At 40.0% G+C, this 17,936-nt stretch overlaps 1 protein-coding gene across 6 annotated transcripts in view; it reads left to right on the forward strand.

The window, feature by feature from the left end:
* Positions 1–17,936, forward strand: part of STXBP5 (syntaxin binding protein 5) — a 120,322-nt gene that overhangs the window by 55,211 nt on the left and 47,175 nt on the right. For all 6 annotated transcript variants that reach the window (XR_015949327.1, XM_035108797.3, XM_035108798.3 and 3 more), the window contains exons 8-11: positions 11,174–11,297; positions 12,839–12,917; positions 14,703–14,857; positions 17,366–17,438. Coding sequence is in view for 5 of the 6 variants with exons in the window: in XM_035108797.3 (XP_034964688.1) it covers positions 11,174–11,297; positions 12,839–12,917; positions 14,703–14,857; positions 17,366–17,438 (431 nt within the window). In the remaining variant the exon portion in view is untranslated. The remainder of the gene's footprint in view (positions 1–11,173; positions 11,298–12,838; positions 12,918–14,702; positions 14,858–17,365; positions 17,439–17,936) is intronic.

The following is a 17,936-nucleotide window of genomic DNA, read 5'->3' on the forward strand; positions in this document are numbered from 1 at the left end:
AGTTCCAGACAATTTGCTGCTGCAACTTTGAGGAAATAGTGGGCCATGGACAAGAAAACACTGCTGAAGGCTAAAACCCTTATGGCAATGTATAAGGCACTACTTAATCACTGCATTTCTCAGTTGGCATCAACTTCTGGTGTGCAGGGTTCCAGCTCTTAGTCCATTCTCATTGGATGAGGCTTCTTGTTGTTTTTAGTTGTTTAGTTGTGGACTCTTTGTGACCCCATGGACCAGAGCATGCTAGGCACTCCTGCCTTCTGTCTTGCTACTACCCTTCATTGTGTCCCAGGTACTATAACTGCTATGTCTGTCACTGAGAGAGCCTCTAAAGCTGCCATGTCAAAGGGGGTCTGGTTTAATTTCCTGCTCTTTTCTTCAGGCTTGGTTACACAAATATCAGTACAGGTAATCAAAACTGTCAAGTATGCCTAGTGCCTCATCACAAAGTATGCCTACTGCTATTTTCCCCTGACATACTATTGGCATGGCTCTACCTCAGCTTCAGCTGAATACTGAAAAGCTTCAGCAATTCAAAGAGGCACTGTTGTCAGACTTATCTAAAGACTTATCTGGATCTGTCCAGCAGGCTAAACACCAATTTCCATCTCTTTTACATCCTGAAGTCCTGAATCAAATAAAGGGAACTCTCCTGTCTGGTTTATCGCAAACAACAACAACAAAACGCAAAGGAGTTCCATCCTTGGGGCATAAAATATTCCTATTCTTTCAGCTGCTTTGGTTTACTTTCTGGCTGCCAGGGCTGTCATTCCCTGATGAAGTTCCTCTCAGATGGCCATTGCCTGTGGAGGTTAGAAGGAAAGAGTTTCCAGGTTTTCATGCAGTGCCACAGGGCTTAGCAATTTCGAAGTGCAAAGAGCTGTCCAGTTTTAACAGTTGAAAGACACCATTAGATCTGTGAGAGACTAAATGGGGCTGGAGTGATGTTTCTGAATGGAAAAAAATGAAAGAAAGAAATCTTCTCTAATAGACTGTTTTCAGGTCAAACAATGCCTACACTTACATTGTAAGGCCATGGCAGTACAGGATATCAGTGCCCAGTGCACCAGTCTTCCTGATGCAAAGCCTCATGGAAGAGCTGTTTCTGCTCCCACTCTGTTTCAGAAACTGGTCAGCCCAGAGTGGAATGAAGCTTTATAGAGTAGTCACTTGTATGTGATAAAAAGTTTTATGTTCTAAGCCAGCCATTGCTCCTGCCTTAAAGGTAAAGGTAAAGGGACCCCTGACCATTAGGTCCAGTCGTGACCGACTCTGGGGTTGCGCGCTCATCTCGCATTATTGGCCGAGGGAGCCGGCGTATAGCTTCCAGGTCATGTGGCCAGCATGACAAAGCCGCTTCTGGCAAACCAGAGCAGCACATGGAAATGCCGTTTACCTTCCCGCTGTAGCGGTTCCTATTTATCTACTTGCACTTTGACGTGCTTTCGAACTGCTAGGTTGGCTCCTGTTAAAAAGGATGCTATTCAGGAATTTGGGGAGATTGCCTCAGTCACACAGGAGGTATTCATAAGACCCCCCAATCAGGGGTTAAGGTATCATATTTCTTGTTTTCCACCCCTAAAATTTCAGGGGCCAAGGAGTGAAGCCACTTAATTGTGTAGCATAAACACTGTCGCATCAGGGTAATCTGAACCGCCAGAGTGTTCCTACTCTGGTTATAAAGTTATTTCCTCCAACCTTTTCACACTAGAGATTAAGTGTGTCCATTCCAGACAGGGATATGAACCCTTTGGTTAGAGACAGAGGATAGTCCTCAAGCTGAGGCGTTTTCCCACTCTTTTTCTGAAGGCAATAGAATATTAGGTTAAATGTTTTGCCTTATAGAACTGAATCTCCCCAGCCTCTGAAGAGCCAGCAGGGTGTTGCCAAGGTAACCGCAGACAAGTCTGTTGACTCCTCTGCAGGGCCACTTTCAAATCGGAATATGAATTGCTTCATGAGTTTGCATAAGGATGCAAAGGTTTTCTCTAAGAGATGAAGGCATTTCCAAGAGTTGCAGCGCAGAACCTCAATTTCCTTTTCTGACCAGCTGCAGTCCTAAATGAATGCATAGAATTATCTTATGTATCCATCAGGAGTTTGAAGGGTTCCCCTATGGGTTGGCCATGTAGATACCCTGTTCGGTGAAATTAGAAATGAGTTTGTCTTTTTTTTAATTTCAGGAGGCTTCAGCCGTAGGCATCACTTGCTTTTTGTCAGGGTTCATTGGCAACCAGTTCATAGGTTTAAGGAACGCCAGGGATATTCACCTTCAGTAGTGATTAGTTCTCTCTACCAGTTGTAAAACTTAGCAAATGTTTACAGAGGATGACAGAAGTTTTTTCTACCTACATCTAGGCAGTTAAGTAATAAAAGAAGTGCAAACTTTAAATGAAATTTAAATTGAAATAGTAGTAGTAGTAGTAGTAGTAGTAGTAATAATATACCCCACCCATCTGGCTGGGTTTCCCCAGTCACTTTGGGCAGCTCCCTTTATTCCTTTATATGTCAGGTAAGTCTTTTGGACAGTTTTGAAGAGAAGGTCTCTAAGCCTTCTATTAGTCCTTGGTGTCTATTTAAACTGCAGTTTAAGGTTACGATCACTGTCACCGTGCTTTTTTTCATAGCAATGCAATAGAAACGTCTTTCTCCAGCTGATTTCAAAGCATTCAGGGCAGTTGTTACTGAAATTTTCTGATGTAGTAATGCTCTTTCTCCTATGAACACAGGATATTCAGCAAGTATCTCTATCCCCACATTCCAGTGGTTCAGATACTTAATCAAAAACATTATTGGGTATTTATTCCATTTTCTTTGTTGTTTACATATGTAAACTTATGGAGGCTGAGTTGTGTATCTTTTCCAGAGTATCTTTTCCAGAGTTGCCCTTTCACCTAGCAAATTAACATTTTACATAATTGTTTGTGAAATAAGCACAGTAGATTGAAACTAATACTGATTGGTTGTGTGTGATGTCACATAACTTTTTTCTGTTGCTTTTTTGTATGCTTATTCTCTGCCAAATAGTCTTTTTTTCAATTTGAAGTTCCATACAAACAGTCAGAAACCCACTTTTAGGCATATGGAAATCATCACGACTACTAAGATGCTAAATCGTTCTCAACTTGTTTAATCAGAATGACATTTAAAGACAAATACCAGTTTCTGGTATTTCATTCTAGATGCTGCCCTGGTAACCATGATTACTCCAAAACGAGGAGCATATTGGCTAATTTAAGGGAGCATTCTATAAAAGAGAGAAAATATTTTCCTTTTTTAGGACATCTTATGACGAGTCTTCAGTCCATTCAGGAGGCAGAAGCCTATTTTTGATGTGTGATGTCACTAATGTGACCCCCTGCTGTAACCCCAAGACTGGAATTTGCCCTACACCCAAAGGTTAGTGAGTGTGATTAGGCTAGGGGTTAGTTTCATTATAGTTGATAGCCTCATGGGCAGTCAGTGTAGTCCAGGCATCGCCAAACTGTGGCCCTCCAGATGTTTTGGCCTACAACTCCCATGTTCCGTAGCTAATAGGACCAGTGTTCGGGGAAGACGGGAATTGTAGTCCAAAACATCTGGAGGGCTGAAGTTTGGGGATGTCTGGTGTAGTCTATAGGAGCAGACTTTTGATGTGTTTTTCTCCCTAGAAGCCCTACAATTTTTTTAAAATCATTCTGAAAGGAAGGTGGGGGAACTTCTGAATTTAAATACATGTGGTGTAAGTTGGAAATTTCATTTTCTAAAGCTGATTTCCAACATGATTTGCATTAATGTAGTACCCATTTTTAAAAGATAGCAAAAATCAAGGATACTTCTGGAGTTCCTTTCACATAAATGCTGAGCACTCTAGGTGTACAGATACTCAAGGATTCATTCTCACAATTCTATGAAAGTAGTGCTTTGCAATTTATGGATTAGGAAATATTAACACAATTTAGAATAGTATTTTTAAATTGAGGAAAATCAGTCTTTAGTTGGAAACAGAGGCTTACCTAGGGTTCCTTGTGCCCTTGGCAACGAGCTGTATTGGCACACACACCCCAGAAGAAAAACAATTTACCACAATAGCCAAATTAAAAATTACTACGTTTTACACAACACAAAGTATCCGGAGTGAGAGTGAGGCAAGGAGGAAGGGCAAAAAAGTCTGTACACCTTTCTGCCCTGGTGCGAGAAGGATGGGAAACTTCTCTTGCATTTGAGCTAGCCACAATAGCAGCAGCAGAGCATCACCACACATATACGCCATGCACTCCATATTCTTGATAGGTGAATTGTGTGCCCCCTGGCAGGGGCCGGGTTCACCAACCCCTAAGTATGCCTCTGCTTGGAAATAGAGGGTGGGATATATATAACAAGCACATAAATCAATATTTTATCAATGATTGAGTTGTATCATTTTCTACATGTCTGCCAAGATATCTGTGTGCAGGAGGGAAGCTGCTAGTTGAGTGGGATGTATCCTCATTACTGATTTCCATTGGAGGTGGATGCTTTAGCAGATGTTTATGAATTCTTTGAGTCCCAAATCTAATTCTTGTTTTGTGCCAGTGTGAAGCAATGGAAACATTTACATTGTATTAAAGAATAATTACTCTGGTGTCAGTTATTTAGCACTAATAATTCTACTTAAAAATTGAATATTGAGCAAAATTTGTAAAACATATCCAGATAGTCATCTAAAAATATTGTGGCATAATAGCTAGTGAACTTGCTTCAGCATCCCTACAATAATGGCAGGTCCGGGAGACTACCTTTTTATTTTATTTTTCCCTCTCCAGAGTTTTCAATCAGTGACACACTAAATCATCACCACTACCTTTCCCCCTCATTAGTTCCTCTGAGTGGATGCAGGTTACCTATTGTGAGTAGGGTAAAAAGGTTTTGCCCATGCTACCACAGTATCCCCTAGGGACAACACCCAACTGTTCTCCAAAGGAATGAGTAACAAATCAATCATAGAAAAATGTGAGAGCAGTTAAATCTGATTAAGTTAACAGCTTTTATAAGAAATAGATAAAATTATCATTTGGAACTAGATACATGGCAGCTGTTAATAGCTTGCATAAAAATAAAATTGAAAATATTGGTTGTAGAATGCACATTTTTGTGAAGATATAATCTGTAGAATGGGAACAAATGGTAAGTGTAAATAAGTTGTTTCTATTTAGCTGTTTCAATGTTAAAATTAAGGTATGTATGAACATTGCTATTTAATTGGTAATGTTATAACCAAATCTGTTTTGGTATGTTTGCATGTAATATTTGTGATAAATAAAATTATTTTTTCAAATATAGTTAATGCTGACTTTAACTATATTTGGAGCATTTTTCATGGGCTCAAGTAGTGCCTTTTTTATGGGCTCAAGGCATGTACAGTACTCAGCAATGTTGGGGAAGAGGTGAAATCTCCTGCTCTCCCGCCTCTAATTCCCATGTTTCAGTGTGATTTTTTGCCTTCTGCAACAAGTCTGCCTGATGATAAAAAAGGGGAGGGGCAACACCAATCAAGAAACACTTTTTACACATTACATCTAATTATGTGTATCATCCACAATCTCAAATAGTGGAGATATTGCATGGTAATTTTGTTTATTTTCATATTTGATATAGTATGCACATATTCTTACATAAGGATGTTTTAATATTCAGTGTTCTTAATATAGTACTGGTTATCTGTTTTAGTTATCCTGAAGCAAGTATTCTTTGAAATAAGTTGGGTCTATTAGATTGCTAAAGAAATTCTTTGAACTTTCCTTTCCCTTTTTTCATTTCCTCATTACTGCCCATTTGTGTTAAGAACTGATGAAAATCTCTTTTTTACAGTTGTAGTCCTGCAAAGGGAAAACCCAACGATTGACTTTTGTTGTTTAGTCGTTTAGTCGTGTCCGACTCTTCGTGACCCCATGGACCATAGCACGCCAGGCACTCCTGTCTTGCACTGCCTCCCGCAGTTTGGTCAAACTCATGTTCGTAGCTTCGAGAACACTGTCCAACCATCTTGTCCTCTGTCGTCCCCTTCTCCTAGTGCCCTCAATCTTTCCCAACATCAGGGTCTTTTCCAAGGATTCTTCTCTTCTCATGAGGTGGCCAAAGTATTGGAGCCTCAGCTTCACGATCTGTCCTTCCAGGGAGCACTCAGGGCTGATTTCCTTAAGAATAGATAGGTTTGATCTTCTAGCAGTCCATGGGACTCTCAAGAGTCTCCTCCAGCACCATAATTCAAAAGCATCAATTCTTCGACGATCAGCCTTCTTTATGGTCCAGCTCTCACTTCCATACATCACTACTGGGAAAACCATAGCTTTAACTATACGGACCTTTGTCGGCAAAGTGATGTCTCTGCTTTTTAAGATGCTGTCTAGGTTTGTCATTGCTTTTCTCCCAAGAAGCAGGCGTCTTTTAATTTCGTGACTGCTGTCACCATCTGCAGTGATCAAGGAGCCCAAGAAAGTAAAATCTCTCACTGCCTCCATTTCTTCCCCTTCTATTTGCCAGGAGGTGATGGGACCAGTGGCCATGATCTTGGTTTTTTTGATGTTGAGCTTCAGACCATATTTTGCGCTCTCCTCTTTCACCCTCATTAAAAGGTTCTTTAATTCCTCCTCGCTTTCTGCCATCAATGTTGTGTCATCTGCATATCTGAGGTTGTTGATATTTCTTCCGGCAATCTTAATTCCGGCTTGGGATTCATCTAGTCCAGCCTTTCGCATGATGAATTCTGCATATAAGTTAAATAAGCAGGGAGACAATATACAACCTTGTCGTACTCCTTTCCCAATTTTGAACCAATCAGTTGTTCCATATCCAGTTCTAACTGTAGCTTCTTCTCCCACATAGAGATTTCTCAGGAGACAGATGAGGTGATCAGGCACTCCCATTTCTTTAAGAACTTGCCATAGTTTGCTGTGGTCGACACAGTCAAAGGCTTTTGCATAGTCAATGAAGCAGAAGTAGACGTTTTTCTGGAACTCTCTAGCTTTCTCCATAATCCAGCGTATGTTTGCTATTTGGTCTCTGGTTCCTCTGCCCTTTCGAAATCCAGCTTGCACTTCTGGGAGTTCTCGGTCCACATACTGCCTAAGCCTGCCTTGTAGAATTTTAAGCATAACCTTGCTAGCGTGTGAAATGAGCGCAATTGTGCGGTAGTTGGAGCATTCTTTGGCACTGCCCTTCTTTGGAATTGGGATGTAGACTGATCTTCTCCAATCCTCTGGCCATTGCTGAGTTTTCCAAACTTGCTGGCATATTGGGTGTAGCACCTTAACAGCATCATCTTTTAAAATTTTAAATAGTTCAGCTGGAATATCATCACTTCCACTGGCCTTGTTATTAGCAATGCTTTCTAAGGCCCATTTGATTGACTATATTTTTATATTTTTATATTATACATTGTTGTTGTTTAGTCGTTTAGTCATGTCCGACTCTTCGTGACCCCATGGACCATAGCACGCCAGGCACTCCTGTCTTCCACTGCCTCCCGCAGTTTGGTCAGACTCATGTTCGTAGCTTCGAGAACACTGTCCAACCATCTCGTCCTCTGTTGTCCCCTTCTCCTGGTGCCCTCAATCTTTCCCAACATCAGGGTCTTTTCCAGCAAGTCTTCTCTTCTCATGAGGTGGCCAAAGTATTGGAGCCTCAGCTCTAAAAACATAGAAGACTAATAAAGGGCTGTACCTCTGGCAGTGGCATCAGTGATGGATGGGAATCTGCCTCCTTCATGCAGATTTGCACTTGCTTCACACTTAGAATACTGATGTCACAAATGTAAAAAAATAATAATACTGTACTTGTTTTCCACTTTGCAAGGAGCTTGGTTCAAGTGGGATTAAATTCTTTACTTTTCACAATCCCAACTGAATCCAGCTCCTTAGTCTGGAGATTGACAAATAGTTTCAAAATTCACCACTTCTTTCACTTCCAAAACTAGGTCCCCAGTTTGGTGGGGATGTATCTTGGATGCAGTGCCTTCCCTGCTTCAAGTGGTTCCAAGCATTTCTATCTCTCTGCCTATTCATAGGATCTTATAGTTGGAAGGGACCCAAGGGTCTTCTAGTCCAACCCCCTGCAATGCAGGAATCTCGGCTAAAGCGTCCATGACATTTCCATGTGACAAAGAATGTAATGGGGTGTAGGTGGAAGAAGGTGCTAAATATTGCAGGGACCCAAAGGGCTACAATTTGTATCTTCTCAGCTTTCTGTGTCAGCCCTGCTAGTGGAGTCTATTTCACTGCGGTCATGAGTAGCAGACAGGTTTTGCCCCCACAGACGGATTGCACCCAAGTGATGTCCTTTAAAATTTATATATCCAGCTCATCATCACTGAAGAGGAAAGGAGCACTGTGCACTTGTAGAAGTTAAGTAATTGCAAACCAGGGTCTTAATTTGCAGTTGGTATTATTAAAGCATATAGGTTGAAAAGCTCCCCAGATTCCTGCTTTCCTCCCACCCCGGTTGCCTTCTAAATTACACTGTTCTTGCTCATGAATTGAGGAAAGGATCAGTTGTCAAGAAGCTGACGGATAACAAGCAATATTTTTATGATGGGAAGTGTGAGGTGGTGGGATTTGATGTGTAGGAGAAGGCTTGGCTTGGCATCTCTTCTACCCAAACCTCCAGGAAATGTATTCTTAAGGGTGCTTTCTGTTATCAAAGAATCATTTAGAACAAGTTCAAAAAGGCAGAACAGGAAAATACTTTAAATTTCCTCCATAAACTTGATGGTGTAAAAGGACCATTTACAGAGCTGTGCAAGCCCCAACAGTCGAAGTGCTGTGCACCAGGACTTTGAGGTGCAAATGATCAGTAGTGCCTACAAAACCCACTTTGGCCCAGTCATGTCTTTACTTGCCCTACACCTGACATGATATAGGGCAGGTGGGTGTGGCTTGGGATTTAGGTCAAATGGGGAGGTCTGGCAGACCTAATTAGAGGCTCGAGGTTCCCTGCCCCTGCAATAAAGGCTTATCTATCTGCAATACACAATAGTTCCTAGCCTGATGATTCCTATCATGGTACACTTTCACATCACTAGTGTGCAATTAGACCCCTTCCAGAATGAAGGGGGAAATCTGCTTTACAGTTCCACAGCAGAAAAATGCACCTTCTCTCATGCAGTTGCCTTTGTTCATTTTGGTTGTTCCTTTGAGACCAACATTTAGTACAGAGACAAGAAATATTTCCATCACTTTTCTGTGTTATCGTTGAGTCACTTCTGTTTCTTCTGTTTCTCCTCTTTGACCCTGACTTTTGCTGTAATATATAAAAACATGCTCATGTGGACTTTCTGATGCTATGAATGCACAGTTTATGAAGTCTTGTATTAAAGTTTTCTGATATTGCAGCAGAGTGATAGAATAATTTGGGAATCTGTATTGATAGAAGTACAAAAATACAGAGAGGATACATTTGCTTCATTTTATACCATAGCTAGAAGTAGCTATATAATTTGGGGAAATAAAAATGACATCAAAGAAACCTAGAAAGGCATCTGGTTTCACAAGCTACGCTACAGGCATTTTAGGAAATGAGCAATTCCTTAACTTGAAAGAAAATTGTTGTTGTTTTTAAATAAAAGTACCATAGTACATTGTGGTTTGCTTCGTTTCATAATAGTTTAATACAGGATTAGTGTTGTATACTTAGTGTTGGAATATTCAAGTCACAGGGCTCATTGTTGATCTGATTTTCACCTTGTGTTTTGATCTAATGGTCTAATTTCAATTTACATTTTAATGCCTTTTCAAATGTGTTGTATGTAAAATATCATTGGCCTTGAGTTTTTATAGTTCAAAATTTTTAAGTCTACATGTAATTAATCCAATAGTCAATGTAGCATATTGCACTATTTACAAAGTATGTTCTGGGAATTCTGGGATTTCTTGACCAGCTTAGCAATGAGAAGATGTAATCTAGTGGAAAACTAAAAACCAAAGGTATAGTCTCTGAAGCTTTTAACATTATATAGCATGGGTGACTAGTCTGTGGCCCTCCGAATGTTGTTGGATTGTACTACCCCCATAATTCCTAATGATTGACAATTGGTTGTTCTGAGTGGTGCTGATGGGAGTAGAAATTGGACAGCATCTGACTGGGCCACAGATTATTACTCTAGTGCAGGGGTGGCTGAATTTCTAAATAAGTTTTAATTTTAGAGCTGCTTTTCTGGTAACAGTACTAGGTTGTTATTTAGCATTGCTATGAATTGTCCAAGTGCTCCCAAATTACAGAAATTTCAGTAATATTAGCTGTTAGATTGCAATTATTTTGAAGTATTACTCTCAAGTATTTTGCTGTGTTAGCTGATGACTGCTGCATACAACAAAACTGTTATTACTTTCACTAGTCCTATAAAGGATGTTAGTCCTGCACTTCATGTCTATGACTTCAGCAATCTAATGTTCTAGTCAAAGTAGAAAATAACAAGATATATATTTTATACATGTGTTTTAATGCAGCAGTCTTAGTCATAGCTGCCAAGTTATCCCTTTTTTACAGGGATTTTCCCTTATGCTGAATAGGCTTCCTCGCGAGAAAAGGGAAAACTTGGCAGCTATGGTCTTAGTAAGTCTAAAAACTGGATTCATTTTTTTGCTTATACCGGTAGCAAAGCCATGGAGTGCATTATTATAAATCAAGTTTGTAATTGCCTTGTAAAATCAAATGTCACTTTTTCAGTTGTGCATAGTTGGTGAGATGTTGATGAATGCTGATTTACACCAGGAGAATTCTCGGTTCTTGACTAATAGTACACTTTTAATATAGCATGATGTGAGAGTTTTATGATTTTCATCAGATAGGAGGTTGACTGATTATCACATGATGCAATTCCAGTTGACTAGTCAGACTTCTAAAATCAATTGTATAGGAAACATTTTGTAGGCTAGCTCACTTCCACATGCATTGGTTATGGCAATTGAATCTTGATACAAAATGCATGCTAGCTAATAGGTTTAAAGAGTACTTTGCTATAAGGAAGCATAGCATTGAAACAAAGTCATTTTGAAAAAAGAAAACTATCTTCCGAATCAGTGTTACAGTTTTGCATTAAAATAGTATTTTATCACATTATTTAATCACATGGTGGAGTATTTAAACAATATTTAAATTAAATTGTTAAGATTTCTGCTTATTGCTTTGAATAAGTTCTTATTCCCCCTCCTTCAATCAGGCAATCCATTCTGTAGCTTGGCATCATGAAGGAAAGCAATTTATCTGTAGCCATTCGGACGGCACCTTGACTATATGGAATGTAAGGAATCCTACCAAGCCATTGCAGACAATCACTCCACATGGTAAGTTCAAAATGGAGGTGTGTTCTATTCAACGCTGTCTTTAGAGTGATTTGCAGCCTGAGTCATTAAACTGCTTACTGGTGGCTGCTACTTCATGCCACTCTATTCTTGAGGACCATGTGCTGAAAGAAGGTATTAAACTGTACCATATATTTGTAACTCTGCTGCTGCTTATATCACCTGCCTTGTCTCCTGTAGTCAGGATTTGGCTTTGAAAGTCCATTGCTTTGGAGACTGTTTATTAATCTAGGCCAGGCATCCCCAAAGTTTGGCCCTCCAGATGTTTTGGACTACAATTCTCATCATCCCTGACCACTGGTCCTGTCAGCTAGGGATGATGGGAGTTGTAGGCCAAAACATCTGGAGGGCCGCAGTTTGGGGATGCCTGATCTAGGCTGTATTGCAAAAGAAAACTAGTTCAGGTGCACCTCTTGTGGCCCAAGGTAGAATAGGACCAGGCAGCTTTTCCTGGTTACGTATTTTAGTAGGGTTGTGAACTAGCTCAGGGAGAGGCAACAACCTGGTCTCCTCTTGTAGCTTCAACAAATGGTTGATGTGCAGAAGGCAGCAGGTGAAGCTTTTCATGCCGTGGAGCTAAACACTGATGCCTGCAGAGCTGCTTCAAAAGTTAGCTTTCCTGGTTAATATGGGCATGCCAACTACTAACCTAATGTGTGAGTGGGTGGAAGGAGACAGTTTATATAAAACTAGCACAACACTATTGTAATCCAATATTACTTTCACCCTAAGTGCGGGCACAGTAGTACATTTATCATAAGATTGCCAGAGAAAATCCAAGAGGCTACACTGCTGTACACCTTTGTGTACACCTTTCACATCTTTAGGAATTTTGATGTGTAGTGTGATTATAACCTTACTATTGTATGTCCAAAAAGATGTCTGAAGTGGCACCTTATCAGACCTGTGCATTGACGTAAAAATGTTTAGATTTTACCTGCTTTGCAGTGTTTTGCAGTTTTGTATAGCTTTCTTAGAAATTAGCAGAACATGTAATTAGCCTATTAGCCCTGGAAAGGTTCTCACAATTTATGTAAATTAGTAACTGTAAAAGGTTCTAATCAGTTTATACAGAGTTTATATAGTGGAGATGATTTTTTGTGAAACTGGCAATTTGCTGGTCAAACCTGCTTTCTTTTAAAATATATCACAACCAAATGTTAAAATAAAATAGTTTTTCTGACAGCAATACAATGAAGGAGAAAAAATTCTTTATTCTTCATAATTCTCCAACTCCATCCTCTGCATATTTATGTGGGAGTAAATCCCATTGACTTCAGTGGATTAAGACTTTCTCCCAAGTAAGAGAGCACATGGGATGTTGGTTATTACAGCCAAATATTTACTGTTTATAAGAGAAGCAATTGAGTTATTTGCATTAAATCTGCAAGGATAGCATGATGTACACTTGGTAGTGTTTATATAACCTTTTAAATATATGGGACTATTCTTAAGATTTTGGTGTGATTTCTGAGATTTATCAAATTATTTTTAAATGTAAATAAGAAAATATTTTGTTTTAGGAAAGCAGGTAAAAGATGGAAAGAAGCCAGAGCCTTGTAAACCTATTCTTAAAGTGGAATACAAAACTACCAGAGCTGGGTAAGAATTAGGAAACAGTTACTTAACTTTGTTTTGGATATTTGTAGAGGAAAAATAAGGACTTTGCAAGGCAAAATAATCTAAACAGCTATTGAAGTACTTCCATGATTTTAAAATGTTACAAACCCACCACCACTTTGTTTATTCATGAAACCTTCAGTTCTATTCAGCGTTGTTGTTGTTGTTACTGCATAAAAATAGACTGGAAGCAAGGATGATTGTGAAAGTAAATGGTTTCTCAAACTCACATGCACTTGGTCTTCATACAACCTTCATGCAAAAAGTATTCATTTGTTAAAATTAATTGAATGAGAAATCTCTTAAATTCTTGCAACAATTTAAATTACAGATTTGTTATATGTGGGTGTGGAATATGCATTAAAATCATTTGCTGTAGTAGTAAAGTGGATGTTACTTTGGGCAGGAAAAATGTCATTGTGAATATACAAGGGGGAAGCTAGTTCCAGATACAGAGAAAAACCTCAAGGGAAGTTTTAACACTGAGCTTGGGGGTAGTGGAAAGTAAAACAGAGAGAGCAAAATTAACATAAAACACCTTACATTTTTCTGTAATCTGTAATCTGGAAGTGGGAGAGGCTAAATGATTAACCAGAATTTCTTCCCAGTTTAGGATTTGATGAGTTTTTTAGGGCTCTTTGACCCCTGTCATGTGTTGAATCACAAAGGAAGTGATTTTTATTTAATCCTAACTTATTTGACATGTGCAGGCTCTGCATTGCCCTTGCAAGTTTAAAGAATCCTAGAATAAGGAAAGGGAATGGAATTAGGGTGTGGCATGCATTTTTAACCTGTCAGACTTCTATAAATCATGTGCAGGGGAAATGAATTATTCCCACACTACTGTTCAGATTCAGGATTATGTTCAGATTTAGTAATTCAAAATATATCACTTTGTGGGTCTCCATTTGTTTGCAGTATGTATCTAAAGAGAAAATAGTGCAAGAAGTCCACAAGATCTCTCTGGAGCCTGCTGCTGCAGCCACTTGTTACTTCTCTGGTGATGGCGGGTGGGGCGTCCTCCCTGCCATGGCAGAAGTGTGAGGAGAGGCAGTTGCAGCAGCTTCCAGGGAGATCTTGTCAGAACCTGTAAGCTGTCACTGCTTCTTCTCTCTTCTCTGGTGGCAAGGGGGTACAGCGCCCATGGCAGCAGCAGAGGCTTCCTGTGAGATCTGACAAAAGTTTTGCAAGATCTCACCAGAAGCTGCTGTTGCTTTTCCTGCAGAGGCAGGTGGTGCAATCGTGGAGACACTGACCCTTGAATTCTGCTGCCTGAGGCAGCTGTCTCAGTCCACATCATGGATGGGCTGGTCCTGCCTAAAAGTGAATTTTGAGTCTCACACATGTATGACACACCTAAGGAAGCAAAACCAAGTTTTAGTAAGATTAGTTGCATTTCTTGGCAGCATTTTGCATATGCATCTTTAGAATGGACTTTCTGAATAAGTGGAGAGATGTACTGAATCTTTGACAATAGTTTGTCCAACAGCTTAAAATATGGTTTAAAAGACAAACAAGTGCCTCTATTTCACAGAACTACACAATGGGAATGGATTTTTTTTTCAGCTAGTTGTTCAGTCTGTTGGGCAAACTTGTGTTCTTGCACAACTCTTAAGCCAAGCACACCTAACACAAAAGGTTAGTGGTATATTGTGCCACATATACAGTTTAGAGTGCTATTGGTTACTCTCTTGATTTCAGATGGTAAGTCTCCCAATGCTGTCTCTCATAATCTTAACTGTTTGTTTTTTCTTTCTTTCTTTCCAGAGAACCTTTCATCATCTTGTCAGGTGGCTTGTCATATGACACTGTAGGAAGAAGACCCTGTTTAACAGTTATGCACGGGAAGAGCACTGCTGTTTTAGAAATGGATTATTCAATAGTTGATTTTCTAACCCTCTGTGAAACTCCATACCCTAATGGTAGGTTGAAAAAAGATTCTTACCACTTGTTTGACTGCTTAATAGCAGGTTTTTTGCTGCAACAATTCCAGAATTTTATTTACTGTTTATATATCATGGCAGGGTTGGGTGGGGGCATTTATTCCAAAAGGTTCCTCAAAAATGTTGAAAGATCGTAAATAGTTTTTGAGTAGTCTGAGGAGAACTTATACATCTCTAGTACAATCCTATGTGGACAGCAAGCTAGCATTTATGAGAAAGAGTAGTCCTCATATTCTGGAATATCTTCCATGGGCTGGTGGCTGTGCTGTCTAATGCATAACCTAATTTTGTTGTGTGATCATTTTTCTTTTGACTAAAGATGCTCTCAGGTGGGACGTGAGCTCCCTCTAGTGCTTACAGGCAGGATTGCAGCTAAATTAGAGTTGTGCTTTCAAGCAGCCAACCCCCATCAGTTTAAACGCCTCCCTGCTTCATGCAGAGAAGTCTCCCTGCTTCCCTTGACTCAGGCTCCCTTTTTTGACCTTCTTGTTAACTGGTCTTGGTTGTTTGTGGTTGTTCTTTGTGTTATTAAAGGGGAGAGAATAAATGTAGCGTCTTCCATGTGTGTGTGGTTTTGTTTGTGTCTTTACCTCAGGGTTGTTTTTGTGGTAGTTTAATGTTTGTGTTCCTGGAGGGCGGTGAGTTGATTGGTTGTGAGTTTGCTGTTTTGTTCACTTGGCTAGCCTTGTTTTTCCTCTGTTGTCAGCTCTACCACTTCCCACTGTGTTTCATACTCTGCCCCACCCCCCACCCCAATTTCCCACACAACTGTTGTTGTTGTTGTTTAGTCGTTTAGTCATGTCCAACTCTTCATGACCCCTTGGACCAGAGCACACCAGGCACTCCTGTCTTGCACTGCCTCCCGCAGTTTGGTCAAACTCATGTTCGTAGCTTCGAGAACACTGTCCAACCATCTCGTCCTCTGTCGTCCCCTTCTCCTAGTGCCCTCAATCTTTCCCAGCATCAGGGTCTTTTCCAGGGAGTCTTCTCTTCTCATGAGGTGGCTGAAGTATTGGAGCCTCAGCTTCAGGATATGTCCTTCCAGTGAGCACTCAGGGCTGATTTTCTTCAGAATGGATAGGTTTGATCTTCTTGCAGTCCATGGGACTCTCAAGAGTCTCCTCCAGCACCATAATTCAGAAGCATCAATTCCACACAACTACACCTATTTAAAATAAATGCTTTTCCATTGACTATTATTTGCACTGATTTTGAGCTCCCTCCTCCCTTTTGGGTTATTGGAGTGTATTTCCCTCAGCCAAGTTCTTTGGCAGTTTGTTGTTGTGTACATTGTCCTTTAGGCTGAACATGTCTGCCTTTGGTGAGGCACTCTTTTGACAGTGCGTGTTCCAGCATACGCTTCCAGGGTTATAAGCAGCTGTTACTGCTTATAACCCTATTGTCTATTGTCATCTTGGGCATGTCCCACCGGACAGGAAAAAGAACTGTTGGACTGTAAAATATATTTTTCATTACTCTGGGCTACCTAGTTTTTTCTTGATTTTGTCTAACTGACTCTGCTTATACACTGCTTCATACATCCAGAGAAGCCCTGAGTGGTGTATCTTCTTGTTGCTATCTTTATTCTTTTGTTGATTGTGGATGGTGGCAGCTTGTATATTTGTGTAAAACCCTGTAAGAGCTCGAAGAAGCTTAGATCCCATCTGAGAGCATATTTTCACTCAAATAAGCACACTTTTTATCTAGGTAAGCCCAGTGGCTCTTTTTAGTGTGACATGGGGTGCCTGGAACCTTCTCAAGTAACCTCCCAATTTTTCCTCTGTTCTGTCTGTTCATGTATTGCACAGCAACTTCTTCCTAAAAACTGGTTTCCAGCCAATCACAGATCATACTGTGAATATGAGGATGCCACAATACCAAACAGCCAGTCATATATGTTGTTGTAGCTACATCACGTATGTCTCTCAGAATTGGCAACAGCAATGCTTCCTGGGTTTCATTGCTGTCAATGACTCTGGATGGCAGGCTTATTGTTTACTGGAGAAGAAATAGGGCACAACTGTCATCCACCAAATAAGATGAATAAGACTTTGCAGGACTCACCCCAACGTCATCAGCAGTGGAGGTCCCTCTTTGCTTGCATACTCTGTGGGTCTCTGGAGTGGGAAGCACCTTCTATTTGCCACTCCCTTTGATGTTGTTCTGCAGGCAGATGAAGACACTCTTGTCCTATTGTATTTTTTCAGAGTTGATTCCTGCTGAAGCCCTTAGATATTTTATGGTTGTTTAGACATTTTTAATTGCTCAGTGATATTGTACACTGAGTTGTGCGTTGGGACTACTGTTTAGGAAACAGTTATAAAGATTTGGTGAAAAGTGGTATATATTTTTTTTAAAAAAATGTTTATGCCATTAATCTGTTTCCCTCCCATGTTGCATTAAACCTCACAAAATTTAAATCAGTGAATCAATGTTTGCTTTTATTAAATTATTAATTAGTCTTCCTCATTGTTTTCTCTGTCTTAGATTTCCAAGAGCCATATGCTGTGGTCGTACTTCTAGAAAAAGATTTAGTACTTATTGATCTTGCACAAAATGGGTAAGAACTCAGAATATAATGAGGTTATATAAAGGTGTGTTTCTCGTAGCTGTCCTGGATTTACCAATCAAGGTTGTTCCATTTAACAAAACACTAAGTTTTGTGATTTGCTTGTATGAAGCTGATTTATATGGAACCCCCCCCCCCCCGAAAATATTTTGAAAGCATAACTGAAAATATCCCGTGTGTGTGTGTGTTCCTAATGGTGAATGAAGAAATGAAGATAACTCACAGTGAATTCTTCTTTACAGTAATTCTATGTCCACATAATGGACATAGTCTATCATGCTAAACTATAACATGATCTCCTTCTGCTGTGTGATCAGGACAGCTGCAGCAGCTTTTGCTTCACCACAGTTTGACAAACACACTTCTGGGTCCAGATATTATACTGTAGCAAGCTGCACTTAAAGGCAGAAGCTTCCAAACACATAATCGTGGCCATGCAGGAAGAGGTACCCAAGACCGAGGCTCACTGTAGTTTGTACCTCTTCTTTT

Source organism: Zootoca vivipara, chromosome 3 (genome assembly GCF_965207765.1).
Source record: "Zootoca vivipara chromosome 3, rZooViv2.hap1.1, whole genome shotgun sequence".
NCBI lineage: Eukaryota > Metazoa > Chordata > Lepidosauria > Squamata > Lacertidae > Zootoca > Zootoca vivipara.